The 22,018-nt window shown below is 44.8% G+C and overlaps 1 protein-coding gene across 1 annotated transcript; it reads right to left on the reverse strand.

Annotated features, from left to right (window-relative positions):
• Window positions 1-4,123: 4,123 nt before the first annotated feature.
• Window positions 4,124-21,348, reverse strand: CREG2 (cellular repressor of E1A stimulated genes 2). The gene is made up of 4 exons (XM_035558085.1): window positions 20,995-21,348; window positions 19,253-19,422; window positions 8,075-8,188; window positions 4,124-4,271 (listed from the first exon to the last, which is right to left on the reverse strand). Exons 1-4 carry the CDS (start codon window positions 21,346-21,348, stop codon window positions 4,124-4,126), a joined length of 786 nt encoding a protein of 261 aa, XP_035413978.1.
• Between the last annotated feature and the right edge of the window lie 670 nt (window positions 21,349-22,018).

Genomic DNA, 22,018 nt, shown 5'->3' on the forward strand with positions numbered 1-22,018 from the left:
TACAGGTTAGGAAGCTTTTGTCCTGATCTTCACACGGAAGGAAGACCAACCAATTGACAAGACTGCAAGGTGTAAATAGGAACACAGGCTGTTTCCCATACCCTTTTTTTGGTTGTGGAGATTTTAATGGGGGAGCTTGAACTTTCTTTAAAGGAGATAATGTGGGAAAGCAAGATGAAAAGGTAAATTGTCAGCCTTGGCCTAAGATAACTTCCAGAGGAAAGCAGACAGAAAAGAACAAGCTGTAACAAGAACTTGTAAGAGCAAGGCTAGCAGAGGAAGAAATAGCACTTAGGAAATTTCCAAAACACCATTAATGCACACCTGATAGGTGTGGGTTCAGTCTCAGAGCTGAAAGGAACAGCAAACGTTAAGAACAACAATTAACTGCCATGCTGACTGCAGAGCTGATAGCAATGAGAAGACGAAGGAAAGATAAAAGGTGCCTGGCTAGATGTTTCTCCCTAGAGAAAAGCTAAGCTACACCAAGACAGATCAGAGTCTCAATTCCCAGAAGTACTTCGGAACAAATTAGTTTGGTTCAGGAAAACTGAAAAAAGCAGATGTTCAGATCAGACAGAAATTCTAATGGCTGTCAACAAAAGGTCAGTTACTCAAGCTAATAGTGTACTGCAGACGTAAGGACATTCTAACCTCTGTTCCCCTTTGAAATCTGTTTTATTTGCGTTTTGTCCCTTGATAGGCATTTTGTTAACAACATTCAATATCTTTAGAAATCAAAATACGTTGCAGATTGCAGTACACATCCAGAAACAAGACATACTGAATTTCATCCAACTAGATAATGAAAATTTCATCAGTAATGGAGTGTTCTTTGGCTAAATTAGAACAGCAGTTAAAGCTAGCCGTGCTTCAATCCTGTGCACGCATGATGTTTGCACAAATTAGCAAAGAGTTTGAACCTAAGTTTCAGAACTTTATCTTCCTTTTTTTTTTCAGCTAATATACAGGCATGATTAAATGCATCTCTTAAATATTGCAAAACCACAGCTAAAGTTTTAAATAATATGCATTGCACAACAAGTGTTTTTGGGGAAGCTACAGAAATAACTAAAATACAGAACACGTGGCAATAAATTGCACATCAACTAGTTGAAATGTTTATTAAGTTCATTAGGGCTTATCAAGACCTTTTCTAAAAATGTTTTCCTGATCTAGTAATCAAAGCACAATAAATAAATAGGCGTTTTGCTATCAAGATGAAGCAAGATGAGACCCTTTGCAGTCTCAAGGAAATATGGTCTTTATTATGCTATCTTGATAACACTCTTTGGATTAAAAGCTTTAACAAACATCACCGGGCATGTGATGATCAATATCACTCGAGACGTTTGCCACTTTAAAAAAACTTGGAAGCAGTATATAATTAATAATGTAATGCCCAGTTAAACAAACTATTGACTATGTCCTCCCTTTTTGTGCTCCAGAAAATTCCACTCAAAATCTGCAGCTCATATTTTTGATGAATTTCTACAGACTTTCAAGAACTTTTATGGAAGATATTCTTTAGGAGAAGAAAGCGTGAAATGAGAGCATGTGATTTACGACAGCATTTCTTTATGAAGCCCCTTTTGTCACTTTACATGCCATTGCCATTTCATGTTCTGAGGCTGTCAGGAGTCTCAAGGCTTGTCCATACAGAAAAGCTGCTTGATGAATGTGTCAATTTATAATACAGTAGCTACTCCAATTAATCTAACCGTGCAGGGAAACAGCAGATAGTAAGCAGTGTACAGTAAATCCAAAACCTTTCTTAGAGTACACTGACTTCTTAAACAGTTACAGCTCTGTGAAGTATTGTTGGTACAAAGCATTACTGCTTTAAGACAAGAGTGTTAATAAGTAGTGGATAGTATACAGTAGGACCATGTTTCTGTTATCGAGCTGTCTAAGAATGCAAGTGAAAATGAAAGTGTAGTTAACATCTCTAAAATTCCTACCCTGTTCTTCAGCCTGTTTAAACATCAAGCTCCTACACTGGATTTGCTCAATCTGTGTGTTTGGGGCATGGAGGGGTGAGAATAAGATTAGTTCAGGTTTCTCTGGGAACAGCAGTGAACTAGGATGATAAACTGTATAATTAAATTGCACAGAAATGTGTAGTTTACACCTGTGGAGATTCCCTTCCAGGGCCTAATACTCTACACACAAAGTGTCTGTTAAAGTGTTTGTTCCATAGTGGAGAAAGACCTCCATGGAAAAAATATATGAATCCAGGAGGATTTCACTTAATGGCATTCTATACATCTGTACAGGGCCAGCCATTTTGCTTCAGTAGTACATGGTACCAGATTTAGGGCCAAAATCGTATGGGAGAATGCTGCTTGCTCATCTGCCAAGAAAATAAAGGAAACAGATTCAGGCAGGACACTACCTCCTCTTGCATAATTACCTCTGCAAAAGATCCGCACTGCTAACAGACGCACTGGCAACGAGACAGGAAAACAAAAGGCTTCGCGAATGTCTAAGTAAAGCTTTCCCCCCACATTTTCCTTCAGTTCTTGCAGAATACTAGGAATGGTGGTGATGCATGGAGCTTGGACCCAAGGTCTAAGCAGCCCTTGGAAGTTCAAACAGCGTGTTGCCCAGCTCTGCTGAGGGAATAACGCTCGCTCTTCATGCATGAACCAAAATAATCTCAGCTACAGTTAATTGGCTTCCAGCTGGTCGCAGCTCCTTGAGCTGCCTGGGAGCTCTGTCCGGGGATTAACCTGTAAAAGCTCAGGTCGCTCGCTGAGAAACTCACACTCCTCATGCCTGCCTTGGTGTGGGGTAGTGCCCAGGGCCCTGCTTCCCTCCCAGGGATGCACAGCAAAGCCACCTCAATCTGTCTCTTAACCTAACAGGGAGAACAGCCATATAATTTTTCAAATTGTGTCATGACTTGGACAGTTAGCCATTGGCCCTTTTTTACTGTGACACCCCTAGGAACTGCAGAATAAGATTACCAGGTCATCTAGAGAAATGGCTGAAGATTAATAAAACCGATTTGAACTCTTTTGGTATTATCACATGCATAGCGTGTTTGCAACCAGGTTTGCACTTTCCACACTAGAAAAAGTATTTTCATGATCTGAAGTATCTATCTTTAGGCTACTTTAAAAAGTAAATTCATGAACAAATGCTTTAAACCTTGGTGAGAAAACAGAGCTAATAGAGTAGCTCCACCCCTAGATGAGTTGGTGAGGGTTTACAAAAGTCAGTTGCACAAATTAGTTAAAAATAAAGCGGTGGCTGGAGATGGGGTGCAAAAAATTCGGGACTACAAGCTATTGAAGTACTTTTTGTGTCTCATAACAGGAACAGGCTAGCTGAGAACATTAAATTATATTTAAATTCTTTAAGTAAGAATGTTTATAGTTGTATTGGGATAATTCTTGTGAGCCTGATCTGTTTTTGTCCCTTAACATGTTTAACCAGCTTTGTGGCAGTAAAAGACAAGTTATGCTGAAGCTGTGTTTTTTTAGCTGCTTGCATTTTTTCCACAAAAAGAGTCTTTGGAGCCTTTCGACTCAATTTCCAAGCGAAATATCAAATTAGGTAATTGGGGAAAAATACATGTAGAAAATATAAGTTGGCAAATGAGGACAGCCTTAGTACAATATTTTTACCAACTTAAATATCTAAAGTTGCAGCTATTAGGTTTAGCTTAGAATACTTCTAAAATGAGAGACTAAGCAGCAGTAATACTTCCACAATACATAGAGGGTTCTGAATAGGCAATTTGCTTTTTCTGTAAATCAGAACGTTATAGTTAGCAAGTACTATAGTTTCCCATTGGGTGCAAAGGAAAAAAAAAAAAAAAAGAAAGCCCAAACAAGCAGATACAAAGCATTTGTAAGCAGTGTTCAAGGTGATATATTGCCTGTTTGAAATGACGTGTTTGTACATTGCAGGGTTGGGCTAGTGCCATCTCTCACTTATAATTTGAAAGTCTGTGTTGGTTATTTTCACTCTGTTCCATGTAAGACAGAGCTATTTTGAAGCCTTGTGGAAAACAAACAAACAAAAAAAAAATCACTGTAAAGTAACCATCGAGCATGAAATTTTAACAGTGTTTGGAAAGGAAACTCAGAAGATCTCTCTCTCAAAGCCCGTTCAGTCAAGCTTTACTTGGAGCTGCTTTTAAATACTCTTCTACTGGAATGGCAGAAACTCCTCCATACCAGCTCTGAAGCCAGATGTGCTCAATGTTCATTTTCATGAAGAACCACTCATAGCTACGAGGCCACTTTCTTATCACTGGGTGCCTGGAAGGACAAAAAAGAATAAATAAAAGATGTGCCAAATTACATGCCTAGTCTGCTTTTTTTCTTTAGTCTAGTGTGCTTGTCCAGAATGAAACCTGAGATCTGAGAGTCACCACCAGTCATGTTTTTTGCCTTGCCTTGAAATAAGGTTGATGATGTTCCACACCTCTGTCTGGCAAGAACTACAGCTTAAGGCAGTCAGTGAACAATATCTTCCCCTGTCGCAGAACCTCATCTTTAAAGGCAGATGTTGTTTGGTCTCCAGTAGGTAAAAACAGTTAGAGGAGATTCTCTGAACATGTGTCAGGGTCGTGTTTGTACCTGTTCAAAGGAGTCTGTGTTCTGTAAATATTACATCTTTGGTAACAGTCATGGTGTGTCAGGAGAATTAATAAAACCAGCTAGCAGGCACAGCACGGTCCCTTCGAGCTGCCACCTGCTAGAACCTTCTCATCCTGTATTTCTGTCTCATCTCTTGGGCCTCCCCTTACCACTAGCTCAACGAGACCATCCCCACCAGTAGTGCTGGCTGGAGGTGCCTGGTCCCCATCCCCCTCAGGTGTGTCTGCAGAGGATGCTGTGGGAGCTCAGCAGTGGTGTATGGATCAGATACAACAGCTCGAGTCACAGTGTTCACAAGAGCTGGGACCATTACTGGGTAAGACATGAGAGAAGACTCAAGCCTTGACACAGCAGCTCTGTCACTGCCTGGAGGCTCTGGAGAAGGGAGGTGCTGTGCCACCTTGCTGTTCTCCCCCATTGCTATTCCTTCACGTGGTGGGGGTTTCTCCCCAAGCCTGCTTGTTCCCTCCCTCCCCACTATTCTGGGGATGCTGATCCCTCTGTTTTTGCATTTCTCATGGGTTTTCTTGCAGAGTTGAAATAGTAGCTTTCCCCGTGAACGTGTAAAGGTTGGTTTTCTTTGCCCTGTTTGGAAGCAAGGCCTTGCAGTGGGCTTGGTCTTTGTGTGCTCAAGGAGATCGGGTTTTGGATGATTTTGCCTCCTTGCTTGCAAAGTCGATGGACTTCTTTGGGGCACCTCATGTTTCCACCATGCTTTTAACCCCCTGCTCAGTATGTGTCAGTAGAGGCAGAGTATGGCCAAATACTTGGTGGGTCTCCTGTGCGTGTGTGTGTGGGTCATCGGAGCTGAACTGGGGGGTGACCCTTTGCTACCTCTCTGTAACCACGGCCTCTCCACAGCAAGATAGCCTGGAGGCTGGCACACTTGTAGGCTGCCATTGGAAGTCTGAGGTGGAGCAGCTCCTGTGCTGGCTGGACTCTGCCCCAGCTCAGTGTCATACTGACCACCCCAGCCTGGCCACTTGTTGCAGGGGGAAGTCCTCTCCCCCTGCAGAGGACTCTGCAGAGGAGGCAGTTGATTTGATGACCTTTGGGGATTTCCCACTCTGAGATGTCCTTCTGAGCACCTGCTACTGTGTTAGGAAATGGCTCTGGCCACTGCTGACACCAGTGGTCCCACCATGTCAGTCTCACTTCTGCTCCCCAGTGGCTGAGCAGCTGCTGCTGAGACACTGGTGGACCCTGGCTCAAGTAATAATCCAATTTCTGCAAAGTTTGTAGAAAAGGTTTGTGTGCCAATACAACACCCATCTGTCCCTGGTCCCATTTTTTGCTATTGACGGAGGGGCTCCAGTAATTCTCTGTCACCCTGTCAGCATCTCTTGAGCCCCCTGTCGGCATCTCAGGGGTGTTGCTGACAGAATGTAGGATTTTTTTGCATGTTTTTGAGCAAAGGCAAACACTGACATTACCCCCCATTGGATATATGATTTCTCTGTTGATCTGTTCCCAGATGCTCCTCTCCCTTTGGCTCCAGAAGATGGTGGTCCACCAGAGATGGAGGTCCACCAGAGATGGTGGCCTTGAAGGCTTATATTGAGGGTAGTTTAGCTCAGAGTTTTATTCAATACTCCACTTCCCCCCTTGGTGCCCCTTTATTTTTTGTAAAGAAGGAGGATGGAGGCTTGAGGCTATGTACAGGTTATCAGGGATGCAGTATCTGCACCCAGGCCAAGAGACCAATGTGAAGGCTGCAGGGACTAATGAAACCTTTACCAATTCCTGTGCAGCCATATTAAATTAGTTGATTTTCCTGCAGATTTGCTGGTGTCTCACAGGTATCCAGAGGAGTCATTCAAAATGAAGTTATTTTTGTTCTAGCGCCATGGCCTGCTGGATGGTGTGTAGACAGGTCGAGGCTCACATCCTACTTCTGGAAGCAGCTTATGGGCCTGCTGGGGGTGCAGCTGAGTCTTTCCACCTGCAGTGAAGCTGGTGAACCAGACCCTGGAGCAGTACCTCTGTTGTTCTATTAAATACCACCAGGATGACTGGGTCTCTCTGATAGTACTGGCCACATTTGCCTCTAACAGCAGTGTCTGCTCTTCCACACAGTAGGCCACTGTCATCCCTGTGACCACCCAGCTTCTCTGGCAGCTGCCCAGGGGTTTTGCCCTGAGGACTCCATCCAACAGTTGCAGCATATACATTTATTTCTTCCAGAGCATCTGAAAAAAGCAAAGGCTGCTTACAGACACGACACAGATGGACGCTGGACATTGCAGCTGGGGACTGCGTTTGGTTGTCCTGTGAACATGTTCGTTCAGTGCAGCCCTCTTTCTGTGCTCGACTGCCATTACCTGGGTCTGTATACAATTGAGTTGGCCCGCCATTTTGTTTGCAGCTTCCTCATTCTCTCAGGATTGCCCCTGTTGTTCATGTCTCCCTCTTAAAACCTGTTCACCCAGATCCCTCCCAGCAGGCCAGAGAGAACATTGCGTCTGGGCCATGCTGGTTCCCAGCACATCCCAGTTTCCCCGCAGTATTTGATTCACTGGGCAGGATATGGCCTGGAGGATCATCCCTGTCAGCCAGTGTTGGAGGTACATGTCCCAACTAAGGTTCAGGCTTTTGATGCCTGTTACACTGATAAAAACGGGTCCCACTGGAGGGTGTAGGGGCACACCCTGGGTGTGGGGTGGATGGTGTTAGGGTTGTGCTTGTATCTGTTCACAGGAGACTGTGTTCTGTAAACGTTATGGCTTCGGTAGCAGTTGTGGTGGTATGTCAGGAGAGGTCATAAAACCAGCTAGCAGGTGGGGCACAGTCTCTTCAAGCTACCGTCTGTTACAGCCTTCACGTCCTGTATTTCTGCCTCTTCTCTTGGGCCTGCCCTGGCAGCACACTCATTTATTCTCCAGTGTAGCTCATTTGAAGGTGTCAAGAACTGCAGTGCTGGGAAGCATGGTACAAATTGTTTCATTTTTACATTGCGAAGTTTCCAGGAGATGAGAGCTGATGAATTTTGTTTCCAAACCATGAGGTCTGGCCTCACAGAAGCCCACAGGCTTCATCCTGCAAATGGGTGTGACATGGTGCCCGAAGGTAGCAGAGCTCTGCTCTGTCTCTTGTTAGGGGGCTGTGGATAATGAGTACTACTTGTCCTGAGGTGGGATGGATTACTACATGTAGTGTCCCACTTAACAAACGCACCCTATACTTATGGAATCTCTCCTCGCAGCCACGATTACAAAACACATGGTCTACTGGAGTCTTAACATTTACCAACTGTGTTTCCACACTTCGTTACCTCAACAGTTAAAAGGAGCTTGCAAAGCTCTGCCTGTAGTTCCAGGCAACACAGGAGTCAACATACTCCGTGGCCCCAAAGTAAAGATCAGGCTTGTTGCTTCTTGGATTTTCTGTACCAAATGGCTGCATCTATATATTTGTCTCAAAACTGCAGGTTGTACGATACTATATGCATATCACATACAGACCTAGAAAACATTGCTTGCTTGGCAAATTCCGTTTCCTCTGGAGGCACCGTGACCATCTGTCCTGTGAGAGTCAGTCTGGCACACCTTGGATCCTCCGGATCAACTACATTTTTTCTGTGCACAGAGAAAAATGCTCATGTGTAATAGCTTGTCTTCTTTGCCTTTGAGAAATACAAATATAAAAAGCTGCAATATTTTCTCCAACCGTGCAGGTCTTTTCTCCACTCAGCTGCAACATTCAGGGAGGCTGTTGAAGAAATACTCACCTGAAAGACCTCCACTGTAGAGATTTGCTTAATCTTAATTCATGCTCTTAAAAACTGCATTAATATACATAATTTAAAAATGTGAAAATGGCAGTTTTTCCAGACCTATGTACAGTCTTGAATTCAGGATTCTGAAGAGAATTAGTGAGATGATTAATAAGTGTGTGTATATGTATTTGCATGTAATTTTTCTTTCTGCCTACCCTGAAAACTCAGTTCTTGTTCATTTTTACCCATTTTTCAACTGCTTTACATTGCTTTTCTTCACACACACACACAAAGAGTCAAGTAAAATCTATTAAAAAAAATCGACTGCCTTCATCCTTCAAACTGAGACAGGGTAGGTACTTGTTGCTTTTTGGCTCTTTCTATACAGTAATAATAAATAATTCCCATTAGTAGCTGTGGGACAACTGCTGACTCCAAGGTTTACAATACAAGGATATAAATCATGAGTAAACTGACAAACTGCAAAAAAGTTTCAGGCAATGACTGCAATGGCCTGATCCTGAGACGTGCTGAGCAGCCCCAAGGTCCATTGCCAGCACATTGAGACTGCTCAGCATAGCCCAGGACTGTGTCCCCACGTAAGAACATAAGCCCCGAAAACTACATTAGGAAACAAAGATTGCATTTCTTGTTCTCCGTGTTTTAATCTGAAGCAGCGAATCACAGTAAATTACATCTCATCTGTGTGCAATTTTACATAAAGATCTCTGCTTGAGCCCTTTAGCCTCAACTGTGTGCAATCTGCAGTGGCTTTTTTTTTTTTGTTTTAACTCTCAATATGTGCCTATTGCATGCAGGAAACATATGGGCATCCTCCTGCAGCTAATTTAACACCTGCAGATTCCCCACAGATGGTTATGAAAGACTGTGCAGCTTACTGGATAAAGTGTCTGCTTTTATAGATAGGACCAGGAACAGAAATACGCAAGGAAATACAACAGGCTGATTGATACTCGGCTATGCCCAGTAAGCACTTGGCACAGTCTGTAGCCCGAGCTCCAAAGAGCCATTTGCAGTCACATCATCTCTGGGATGTTTTTTCAGCATCCTGTTTGGTCTGGAGCTGCCGTTCTCTGAAGGTGGTGCTCAGTGTAACAATGTCTGGACAAACTCCACTCATATTCTTTTTCCTCTACCACACTTTCTGCACGGGAGGAAGGGCGGCCCCCAAGAATCAAGCTCAGTCTTTTTGTTCGCATCAATAAATAACGGTCTGATTCTCTCCAGTACATTTTTTTTATTATTATTATGAAGTAGTAAATGGTGTTCTGAGTACCTGAAAATCCACACTGCCTGCCCGGACACTGGGTTTAATTCTTCCAGTGTATATTTGCAGTAGAAACTTGTCTACACGGCCACCTTGGCGTGCTGTAGATCAACACTAGCTCCTACCGCATGCTGATGATGCAGTTTCACATCCTGCTTACAGTGGTCCGAGCCTGTCCTGTCCCGAGCATTGCGGCTCCGTGCCCCAGTGACACCCGTGCTTCCTCTCACTTCTCTTGTTTGGGTGCTGTGGGGCCTTTCGGTCCGCGTGATCCCTTGGGCAACCGACCCATCAAAACGAGAATAAATATCAGGATCATTTTGACTAAAACGAGGGAGGAGATGGTCATGTGTGATGGGAACAAGCTGCCATTTAAGACCAGATGAAGCTACAGATAAAACTGCACTTTGTGATGTTTCAGGTTAAAGGTGACCTGACATAACAGCTGGCTCTGGCACTGTGCAGGCTGCAGGGTACCACTCTGTGGGGTGCCTCGAGGCAGAAAAGTAACCCAGTTTTTAAAAAAGAGGGAACAATTTCCCACAGCTTTAAATTCCCAGAGCTCATGCCAAGGGGGCAGGATCCTGTCCTGCACAGAGACACAGGGGAGGGGCAGAACTGCCCCTTTTTATGGTTTCAGATGAAGGTGGCTTCCTCCGCTTTGGAAGTGGGATAAGCTGTCCACTGAAAGGCACTCTACGTGGGAATCAGCTCGCCTACAGCAGAAGGATGAGCTGATCCCACACACAGATCAGGACCTGCAAGTCCAGCAGCTAGGGCAGTGCAGAGTCTTAAAGTCCATTTGAGTCAGCCTGACCTACTGCTGTTTCGTGCTTAATCTCAGTACTGCATCAGTCTTAAAAATACAGAAGGGGACTTCTCCCTAGCAAAGCTGCAGTTCAGGCGCTTGTTTTCAGCTGATAACCCTTTATCTCTGTGTATGAAACCACTTCCTCCAGAGCCTAACAGTACCATAAACAACTGAAAGCTGGGAGAAGCACGAGTACCTGCAACCGCCTTTGTCTGGTACAGCTCCTAGGTAAGATGGTGCTAATTACTTTCAGGGAGGAACTAGAAAGGGATTGTTATTAAAGGATGTCTTCGTTTCGCAGAGCGGATCAAGCAGATAAATTCGGGTGTGGTCAGGAGCAGTGAGACATTTTGGTTTGACACCTTCTCAGATGAGAATTACTCGATCTTTTTGTGCAAGTACTCATTTCTTCTACAAGCATACTTGCTGATTTTTGAGTAGGCAATTGACTTGGCTTGGCACCGCTGCTCTTGGGTTGTGGATGCTGCCTTCCGTTGTTGAGAGGTTTTTCACCTGATAGGAGTGTCAGATGTGGCTCTTCCCTGATTTACAGGAAAAACTGCTCTCCACATGTTTAGCTGATGACAATACAGCCATATCTGGAATCTTTACATTTTATTTATTTATTTATTTTCCTGACTCCTTTTGTTTGCAGTTTTCTGTATGTTACTCTCTCACGAGTCAGGGTGTTACACTAATTGACACACACAATACTGTCGTTCCCAGTAAAAGTTATTCGGACTGAATTCTGCACAACAGAAGTTTATTTCTCTGGGAAATAAGGCAAACAAATTACTTGTTAAAAACATGCGAGATGAAGTTTTGGAAGAGCTCAGCAAGGACGACGATACATTTGAATCTAGTACACTGTGTTATTACTTTGTTGGCTTTGCATTTAGCACTGGCTCTTATCGTGGGTTTTCTGTTTCAGAATAGTGACCTTGCGTTCTAATCTTACATTACCATTAGTATTTTCTTTATCAAAGGAGCCCTTCATATTCTGAAGTAAATCTGTTTCTTCATCATTTTTGGCATAGGATTTCCTTAATAACGTGTGATAACTTTTATACTTTCTAAACCATCAAAGATCCCTAAGGTTACTTCTAAAAGTACTTCTAAAAGTTAAATCACTTCTAACTGTATTGTGAACAGGTCTTGAATTTTCATTGGTGCTACTGGTGTAACTAATCTAAACACAGGCTTTGTTTCCCAGGAGTAAAGGGATATAGCCAGGGATATAGCTCATGTTTTTACCAAAGACATTACAGGGATATCAGGGATAAATTGGTGTATTTACTAAAATAGTCCTCCTTCACATCTGTTGAGGTCTAGTCATGCATTTAGTAGTTCTTTATTGCCTTCTGTCTAAATAAATACATATTCAGCTCTCAGTCCTTGGGTTCGGTTTATCTTGTTTGGCACAAGGAGAAGAAGGTGTGCAGAAATGGCTTTACATAAAATTTGTGCACTACTGATTGGGGGCATGGGGGAGGAAACCCTCAATGGCTTCTAAGGCCCTGGACAGAAAATCAGGTCCTCTGTAGCCCTGGAGCGGATTTCATGAAGGCTACGGTAAGACGTGAACTGAGGGGAAGAGAAAGTAGGGAACTGTAGTAGGAGACAAATCAATAAGGAACACATTTATTTATTTATGCTTATATGAAATATATACACTTTGTTGCAGAAATCAACTGAAGCCAGATGACAATGGAAGAGGGTTCAGCTTATGCATTTTATAAGAACACGATGCATTAAGAGAGGTTCTCTTAATTATTCATCTGATTTGTGAAGAGAAAATTGATCATCTCCGTTCCTCTGCTTGGTGAGCAAACTACGTATGCAAAGTTTGACCCAGTCTGGGCACTTGTCTCCTCTGGGCACGTGGAGTTAGAGAGCGAGCTACATTTGCAGCTGGCCTACAGAGTACCATCTTACCAAGGTGCCAGCGTTACTGAGCTTATGGCCCAGCCTGTGTCCAAGTGAAGTATGTTTCCTGACAATGATGGGGAGCATGCTGCTGATGAACACACCCCACTTATTCTACTGCATAGCACTTCTGCACTTTCTAAGTCACGGTTCAAGAGTGGTTCAGGGTAAAGACTGCCACCTACTCATTAAATTGTTTATTACACTAGCCATCTCATAGATTTTAATTAGAAGGTTCCTGCACCAAAACCATCTAAGTGCAGGTGTGATGAATGTATACTTCAGGCTGATGCAGTTAAATTGGCTCGCAAGGTGATGATGTTGGGACTTTGTTAGGACTCCCTTCTGCAGCTGAGATCTCTTGATCTCTGCTTTGACTGTCGATGCTCTGTCCCCTGGTTTCGCTGGGTATTCACCTTCATCCTTGGCCTCTGCAGTCCATTAGTGAGCTGAAACAGATCTGGCACAGATCAACAGTAAAAGCAAAAGAAGAGGTCAGGAATCATTCAAGAAGGAGAGTCAGTGTCCCTGAGAAGGAATTGCTAGGAAGAAGGTGGGAGGGCTCAGTGATACTCCAGGGACTGGGGGAGGAAGCAGAGGCCTGTGGATGGGAATCTCTCCTTTCCCAGCCTGCTTTTCCCATGGAAGAGCTGCCATCCTTTTCCTCCTCTCCCCTGAGGAGACAGGACCTTCCACCATTCCATGAAAAAACATTACTTTACTTTTCTACTTTTGAGCAGAACAGAAGAGAGAAGAAGCTGGGAAAGAGCTTTCTCCTGTTGCAGAAAGGGAGAGCCAAGAGCCAAGAAGAAAGCCTTATTTCTACTCCTGTTACTTTAAAGCACCTCGTATGTGGCGTAAGGGCAATGGGTGTCCACACATCCTCACCTCTCCTGCAGCGGTAGCCATGGCCATACGAAGCCACGCCATGTGGAGGTGGGGACTGGCTGAGGATGCACTTGCTGCTGGCACCGCTAAGCCCTGCTGCCTCCCACTGACACAAGGCAGGCACTCTGGCACCCTGTAAAGGACCCCTGTTCACCCTGCCCCAAAATAGCAAATAGCTAGAAAGTAACTCGTATGGCATCATAGGATTTTTTGTCCTTTTTTTTGTCCATTTACATGAAGGAATGGAAGAAATGCTACGTCCTCTGAAAACTACTGTAGACTGCATATAATTTTGATTATTAAATTTGATTAATTTTGAAAAGCTAGTTATCCTTCTCATTCATTTTATTTTCTCTTCACTAACCGCTGGAGTCTCTGAGGCAGACGGAGTGTATCGGTGCTGCTAATCTGCGTGGCATGAACGTCAAACAAAATCTCCGCTGAAAGCAATTTCATAATCTGAAAAGCTGTTGCTGGCCTTCAGCTGGATATGGCTGAGCAGTTTCGCCCTGCCCTGCTCTGACTTTGACAAGAATATCTTTATCAGCCATGTTTGCGAGCCAGCAAAGATGGTTAAAAGACATCTTGGCTTTTGGAAGAGCTGTCTTCCACTTGGGAACTGAAGAGTGCTGGTACAATGGCTCTTCTGCATTTAAGTGAGTTGGTATTCATAGCCTACCTGTTTGAAAGTTTTAGGTCATTTTGCTGTTCCTAGAAGATAATAATTTCTAGAATGTTTTAATTATAATTTATTACATGGAGTCAGTCTCTTTGTCTATCTTCATCGACAATAACAACTCATTTCTTTAGCTGAACTGTATGTTTCAGCCAGGAAGGTTTTATATAGTTTAACCACAGACAATTCACAGAAAAAAAAAAAAAAAAAAAAAAAAGAATCACAGCATCAGCTATTTCTGTAAGCAAACTCAGAGAAACACATATTAGTGCTCCAGACAGGGATTTTGGGAAGTTGGTTATTTAAGCATACAAGGAAAAAAAAACAGTAATTTAGAGCTGTATTGTGTGCATTGGGTCATGATGATAGCAGGTTTCATATTTGACTTTCTAATTTGGTATCTTCCTGAATTTTTAAATACAGATTTTTCAGGAACTGCTACTGACATAATTATTTGCGTATGACTAAAGAGGACCAATATAAATACCAGAAATAGAAACGTGTCTGTGCCACAGAAACAGGAGGTGGATCTCAACTCCTCAAAAAACGAGGGATGGATGTCTGGATTCAGCCTTTGTCTTCTACACGCATAATTTCTCCTTGTGTGACGGCACAACGCCAAATTTCTTTGTTATATTCATCCTTGCATTAACAGACAGTGGCCAGAGGCAGATAAACGTTGGGTGGCCAACAGAGTCCTCAGAGGTTGCACCTGCCACCCATTGCGGGTCTGTCTGCCTCTCAGGATTGCCTAGGAATAAAGTTAGAAATTCGTGCGTGCCAGCGACCAAGCATACAGAAGGGACCCTCACCTGCTGAAGCACTCTCCTCTAGCAGTCCTTCCTGGGGCCTGCTGCTGTCCAGAAACGCTGGAGATGCCTTAGCCTGCTCGTGCTGATCTGCTACCTCGAGCAGTAGCTGAAACGTGGTGGGTAGAAGGGCTCTGAAGGAGCCAGCCCTGATGCAGGTCATAAAACAGCAGAGGCATCTGGGTCACTCAGAATCACTCCCAGTCTGCAGAGTGGATTTGAAACACCATCCTCAGGTTAACAGAAAGGAAAACAAACATATGGACTGGCCCTACAGCTCATCACTTTTCTTTCTTTTCCCCTTGTGTGAAAATCAGTTCATGGCAGCCGTGTAACTGTTCCTCCTCTAGGAAAGCTGCATTTAGTCGGTCCCTATGAACGTGCTGAACCTGATGGCAAGGAGACGACACGTTTAAAATTAATTGCCTGTTTTCCAGACTGAAACTGTAATGAGGCAGGCCCAGGAGCTTACTTGGAAAGAGAGATCCTCTGAGCAGCTTGTGTGTTGGGAAATTCATTCAGAACAATAGCCCCTCTATTCTTTACTGCAGGGTTCAGTCTTGTTCCCTCTGAAATCTGTAAGAATAGGACTCAATCTTTTCAGTTTTTATGCGCAATAGGCATGCCAGCGTGGTCTATTTATAGCCCTGAACCATTTAATTTTTCTTGCCTCTATTATCCATTTATCAGCCATCAGATCAGTTGCTAACTAACCCTCTCTGTAGACCGAGCATCAGAGGGTGTCTGCAGAGAGGCGCAGCTTGTCTCCCTCTGGGAAATGGAAATCTCTGGGTCAGAGATGAGGAATCCAGGCTGTAGCTGCAACAGTGTAATGTCCTGCAATCGCCGCCTATTGTGATGCATCGCCGCTCTCTTTCTTCCGTTATTAAAAGTTGGTTTTGTACTAGCTGGGGCTTTGCAAATTTTCTCGCCAGCTGATTAAACATTAAGGCTGGAAAACCAGACAGGCCACCCTATATTCCTCACAGCCCCACAGGTGGGAATATTTATTGTCCAGGTTTGAAACTTGAGCACGTTCTGAAACAAAACAAATGAAATTCGCTACTAAATAAACTTAATATCAAACTGATGTACAGGCACACAGGCCACTTGATTAGATACAAGACTATTGAAATGTCAGCTGTGTTTTCTTTCTAAAGGCCAGAGATTTCTTTTGTATGCAATAGGTCAGAAGCACTTTTCAGGAGAGTGCGAACTGCTCCCAAGAGCATTGACTACGGAGCATTGACTACAGGCATCAGACAGCTTTCAGTTATTTTAATTCTTACAACTCAGAGTAGGTTAATAACGAAATTCTACCAAAATTCTACATGAAAACAGGCTGCAGGGCATAATTCATTGCTGGCGTACAAGGACGCGAACTTTCTCACGTAGAGCATTATTCGTTTAGCTATTTTGCATACTTATTTTGGAATCAAAACAATTAACGTTGCCCTTGCCCCAGAGAAAATTCTGGTATTAAAACCATCTATAAATGACACTTCCCTTTGTGACAAAATCTCCACAGATGCTGTCTTAATACCTAGCACAGTCCGAGGACTGCCAGAATAACAGGTCTTGCCTCTCGTTTAGCCTGAGTAAAGAAGAGAAAGAAACCTGCTGGACAAAAGCTAAGCCACCACATGAAGCCCTGTGCTGTGGACGTTCCCTGCGAGGTTGCTCTCCTAGCTTAAAACGTAAACTCATTTCTGACCCTGGTTACATAGGGGAGGGAAAGAAGAAAGTTAAACTCCCAGTGCCCACATGCTTGCTGACTGTGAGACGGCCCCAAAGCCTTCTCACTTTCCTAGCTATCAAAAATGCAAACAGCAGCTCACCAAATGCCCCAGCTTTTCACTCTCTTTATCTGATATTTTTTCCTTTAATGCCAACCAACGTCTGTGGCAGACGAGAACTCCAGAAATAATGAAAACCAAAGTGAACGTAATGACGAAATAAATAATGCAAAGAGCAGTGATTTGACTCCAAATCTCTGTACTCAGTTCAGCAGTGAGCTCAATATTTAGAGTATGGTTACATGCTAGAATGGGGGTGTCATATTTTCCCTCATCTTCTCCTCTCTCCTCTCCTTTGTGCTCCTCTGGCTTTTGGAGAGCTGCTGCAAGTTGCTAACCCAGCAGAAACCTAATCCAGCAAAAAAGGGAAGAGATTTCTGGTAGATTACAGAGATAAAGCAGCCCCCTCGATGGCCACAGGAGGGGTGGGACTGGTTGGCCGGGAGCAGCACCAAGTGTGGGACAGACAGGCGGAAGGACCAGCAGAAAATGTGATTGCCATCACTGGGTTAATCCTCTTCAGCTTTAAATTTGAACTCAAGGTCAGACAAATCCCAGAGCTGATGTAAGAGAAGGACGGAGGCAGCATGTGACCAGTCCTAGGGAAGGAGGGAGTGCAGGGATGTGGCCACTGGTAATTAGTGTGGCCTCAGGTGTCTTGGGAATAGGGGGTTAGCTGCCTGGCAGTGCCCAGAGTGCTGCCGTGCAAACTGCAGGGTCTTCTGGCACGTTAAACAACAGGGCAGGGGGTTGTTCGGGAAATTAATAGATGCTTAATAGGAAGACAGTTAATAAATATTCTTGAAAGGTTGTGATGTGTCTGATTTTCATATTTCTATAAATCATGAATCATTTCTCTTTTGTTGGTGAACAGGCTCTTTCCAAACAGGTAAATCAGGCAGCAGTGTTGCTAAAATATGAAAGGCAAAGACTTTCAAAAGCAGATGTTTAAAGTCAGGGATGAAAGGCCACACTTTGGTGCCTAAATGGGTGTCTAACTTTCAGAAGTGCTCATCACCAGCAGCCATCATCAATGGAAGCTGCTCTGAGCCTCTGAAAACAGGACATCCATGTAGGTGCTAGGACACAGGGCTTAGCTTACATTTTTAAGCACCTGATCTAGATATTCAGCTCATTATTTGATTCAGTAAAAAAGCTCGGAAGGCAGGAATAAGCTTCATTAGCCCTTTACTAAAGAGCTGATAAATTTAATTACAGTTTGAAATGGTTAATTCAAAATATTTAATGAAATAGTTTTAATAAACAAACAGAACCCTTCTCATCTTAGCTTCACCACTCTGTTGACCTTCTCATCCACTCAAAGCTGAATTACCTTAATAAATGCTGTGATGAAGAGTACATGCTGGAGGTGACGTTGGAAGAGCCTTGCATTCCTCAGGAATGGGATGTCAGCCTGAAGTCACTCTTACTGCTGAGGACTAAGTAACGTTTTGTTTTACCACCACATAACTCTTAAGAAAACGAACAGTATATTCTGGAGACAGACAGGAGAAGCAGTAACTACCTTTATATTTGCCATTCACTGTTTTTTTTTTCCAGTGTTCTTTTCAGCTTGCAGGCTTGAAATTTGAGATGACCCAGCTGGGGGTTGTCTTGGGTGTAAGTCTGGGATCCGGTTCTTGAGACAAAACTCTCTTCCCCCAAAGAGGACCTTAAGTTGAGGTAAACACTTCCAGTCTCATTTCTTTCTGAGGAAGCCTCTAGTCACCAGTTCTTCTATCTATTTCCTTGGAGTATCAGCTAAGATCTGCTTTGCTAATGGAGTCCTGTCTGACAGAGTTTCGGTGTCACCTACCTCGTCACGTAAAGAGGCCGTTGGAAATAACACTTCACACGAGGCCGACCCAGCCAAGTCTGCCGCACGTTTGACTGTAAACAAACATATGGCGCAGACATGTCTTTTCCAAGGAGACAAGCGTGGCAGAGAAAATTGTATTGTCTTCGAGTTTACATACATGCACTTTACACATGTAACATTTCGGTGATCTAGAGTTCCTCATTGTACACATAGTTAGGAGGAAAGAACTCATCTTTTCATCATGCTGTCTCTGGAGAGGCGAACCTGGGGCTGGCTACAGACCTAGCGTCCTTTATGTGAGGGATCATTTGCCTATTGTTTACAGTATACAAGGAGACAAAAATTTATGATGATACCATATTCAGCTGTCTCTCTGAAGAGACAGAAACTGAGTGACTGAGTGGCATGAGTGTAACTTGTGCCTGAGATTCTCTTCTTGACCCTGGAGAGCTACAGCCCCACCAAGGCAACAACCGGGGCCTCCAGAGCTGCTCATCAGAGCAAGGGTGTCTGCTTTACCTTGACTTCAAAAGCCCTTGAAACTCTACTGACTTATTGACTAGGTTGCTGAGGCCTATAACTGGATCTCAAACACCTGGATGTTATGTCAATACCTCCAAAAAGAGATCAAAGTTTGGCCATGCTAATGTGCAAGTTGAAGGCCTCTCCAGCTGTTGATGTTGATACTTAAGTGATACTACTTAAGTGATATTTCTGCTTTTCTTCAAGATATTTTACTGGGGCAACTTACTGCAAAACAAACCCAAGGAGGAGCTTGTAGCTGATGGTGAGAGTCAAAAATAAAAACAGGACAGTGAAGGTGGAGAGCCAGCATAAAGCTGTCATTGTTTCATTCTGAGGTCTGTGTTTGTTCTCACTAAGCTAGTACTGGACATACAACATTTCGTTACCTGCAGAAATTTCCATCCGCCTCTGGCAGGGTCAGAGAGGCCACAGGATCCTTCAGGAGATCCGCCACAACATTATCCTTCGGTGTCACGTAAAAGAAAGGGATTCCAGTGCTGTTATTGACAGGACCGTCACTGATAAGCAAACAGTTCCCAAAGGGCATACCTTGGATCTGCAAAATCCAAAAAAGCAGTCATTGGCATGTTTGCATGTAGACAGTTCACAGTGTAGGGGATTTCCTGAAGGGTTCTAGCAGAAAGGACAGCAATCCCCAACTGCTCAGTCTCCTGCTTTCTGTTGTTATCATGAGACAGACCATCTCCTAAACTAGATCTCTCTATCACGCTTTTGTGAAAACACGTATCTCTTCTATTTCCTTTTCTCCAGCCCTGTCTAAGACACAATAGGGAAGATTCCTGTTTCCACTGAGCTTAAAGGAACTACCAAGTTAAAAATGCCATCAGCATCGAGAAATGTTTACTCCAAAACAGTGCTGCTACCTTCTCTCAAAGCAAAAAGGAAACAGATCCTAAGTCAGCCTCGATTCAGCCTGCTTTTTACTCCAATTTTGCCTCCCCTTTTAGACGTGATTCCGAATGTGATTCCATTAGTTTGCCAAGAGAGGGGAGAAGGCATTTCAGCTACAACTGTGTTTAAAGTCAGACTGCACATCAACTCGGCCGCCTGGGAGGGAACCTCAGCCCTGGGAGGGGTGGCAGCCACCAACCCGTCCTGCCACGCAGCGAGGAGCCAAGTCCTCAACAAGTTCCCTCCCAGTCACTGAGTTGTGTAAATACCTAACGATGGATATAGCGCATGCAAAAACGTCCTTACGCGGCAGGGACAAACATTAATACTCTCTGTAACGATTTATGTTTTTACTATGCCTTTCATCTCATTACAAATCGCAAGGAGACATACTTACTGAATTATTATTTTTGAAGTCTTCATGTATTTCTCCATGGTCAATTAGATGTTAAATAGTAAAATTATCAGTCAATATATTAATTCAATGTAACTGGTAAATCCTTTACAGCAAAATCAAATTAAGTACGAGTAGTTAATAAGAAAACCCTGGATGCTGTTATTACTTGGATTGCAGATGTTTATACGCCTTTACAATGTGAAAGTTCATAGTGTTTATAAATGGTCCCCGTACATGCTAGTAGGAACGTTTTAAGTTCTAATGAAGCTGGATAATGCAGAAACTACAACTACCTGTTTGTTACTAAGAGTCACCAGGTAAAAAAGCAGTAGCTGTCAGTCGTATTGCAGGACACGTTCGCATTGCTTAAAAATTCTCGTTTTTTTTAATGAATGGCTAATTTAGAGTGGGCTTTCTAGAAGAATTGTGATCACAGACGGCGTAACTCAACACTCGGAGCACAACACCCCCTCAGCAGCCACAAACTGTATCGCGGCTCGGGCTTTTGCGCGCTGTAATTAGCCGCAGGTAACTGCAGAGCCCGCTAAGGCTGCAACCTGCCGAGAGCCTAAACCAAGGATTTTGTAATTTAACCGAGGAGTTGATCTCTCGTGATTTACCAGGCTCTCCGACGACCTGACGAGGCGCTGCAGGCTCCCAGTCAGCAGGTACGCACCTCACCAACCTGCCCCAGCCCCGGCTGCTGGGGGGCGCCCCGGGCAGCCCGCGGCCAGGCTCCGGGGGAGGGCGGACACCTTAGTGCGGGTCCCGGGCTCTCCCCGCTCCCCAGCCCCGGGGGTCTCCCCCCCGTCCCCGTACCTTTCCGTGGGCGGCCACGAAGCCCCAGGCGTTGTGGCGGGCGAGGAAGCGGCCGGCGGCGGCGGTGCGGCCGTGCCGCCGGTAGGAGAACATGGCGGTCGGGGCGACCCCCTGCCCCGGGCGCCTCGCCGCCGGCCCCGCGTCCTCCCGGTAAGCCGAGGCGGGGAAGCTCTGCTCCCACAGCCCGCTCGGCTCCTCCAGCAGGGCGGGCAGCGCCTCCTCGGTGGAGGAGCTGTGCAGCTCGCCCGCCGCCGCCGCCGCCTCGGGCAGCGGCCAGGACACCGAGCTGACCACCACGTAGCCCCCCGCGCCGCCCCACAGCAGCCCCGGCAGCCACCGCCACCACGCCGACATCTTCTGCGGCTGCACCCGCCCGCAGCGCCCCCCGAGCCCTCCCCGCCGTCTTCCCTGGGGGACAAGCTGCTGCCTTGGGATGCCGGGGCCGAGCGACGGCGAGATCCCAAATGTGAGGGAGGGAGGGCTCGTGGAGCTCGTCTCGGTGTGGAAGTACGCGGAGGTGCTACTCGGTGAGGTGGTTGGTAGGTGAGGAGGTCTTCGTGAGGTGAAGATTGGGATGTGTGTTGGGTTTGTATAATGGACCTGCCCTGTAAGGGGTGCCTTGGCATCACTGCTCCCCTGGGCTTGGCAGAAGACCCCCTTGGTACAGCACTGCAAGCACACAATGATATAAAACCTGTCCTCGTAACCTTTCATTGCATTCATAGAATCATTAAGGTTGGAAAAGACCTCCAGGATCATCTGGTGCAACCATCCCCCTATCACCAATGTCACCCACTAAACCATGTCCCTAAGCACCACATCCAACTTTTCCTTCAGCACCCCCAGGGACGGTGACTCCACCACCTCCCTGGGCAACCCGTCCCAGTGCAGGTTATTGAAGGAGTGCAGGTTCAGCAGGAGACAGGGAGGAACCGATCTCACAGGAGACTCTGCCTTTCACAAGGCTCCAGGTACATCTATCAGACCTCACCATCTATACCTGTGAGGGACAGGTCACCACGTT

This window comes from Cygnus atratus, chromosome 1, assembly GCF_013377495.2.
Source record: "Cygnus atratus isolate AKBS03 ecotype Queensland, Australia chromosome 1, CAtr_DNAZoo_HiC_assembly, whole genome shotgun sequence".
Taxonomy (NCBI): Eukaryota; Metazoa; Chordata; class Aves; order Anseriformes; family Anatidae; genus Cygnus; species Cygnus atratus.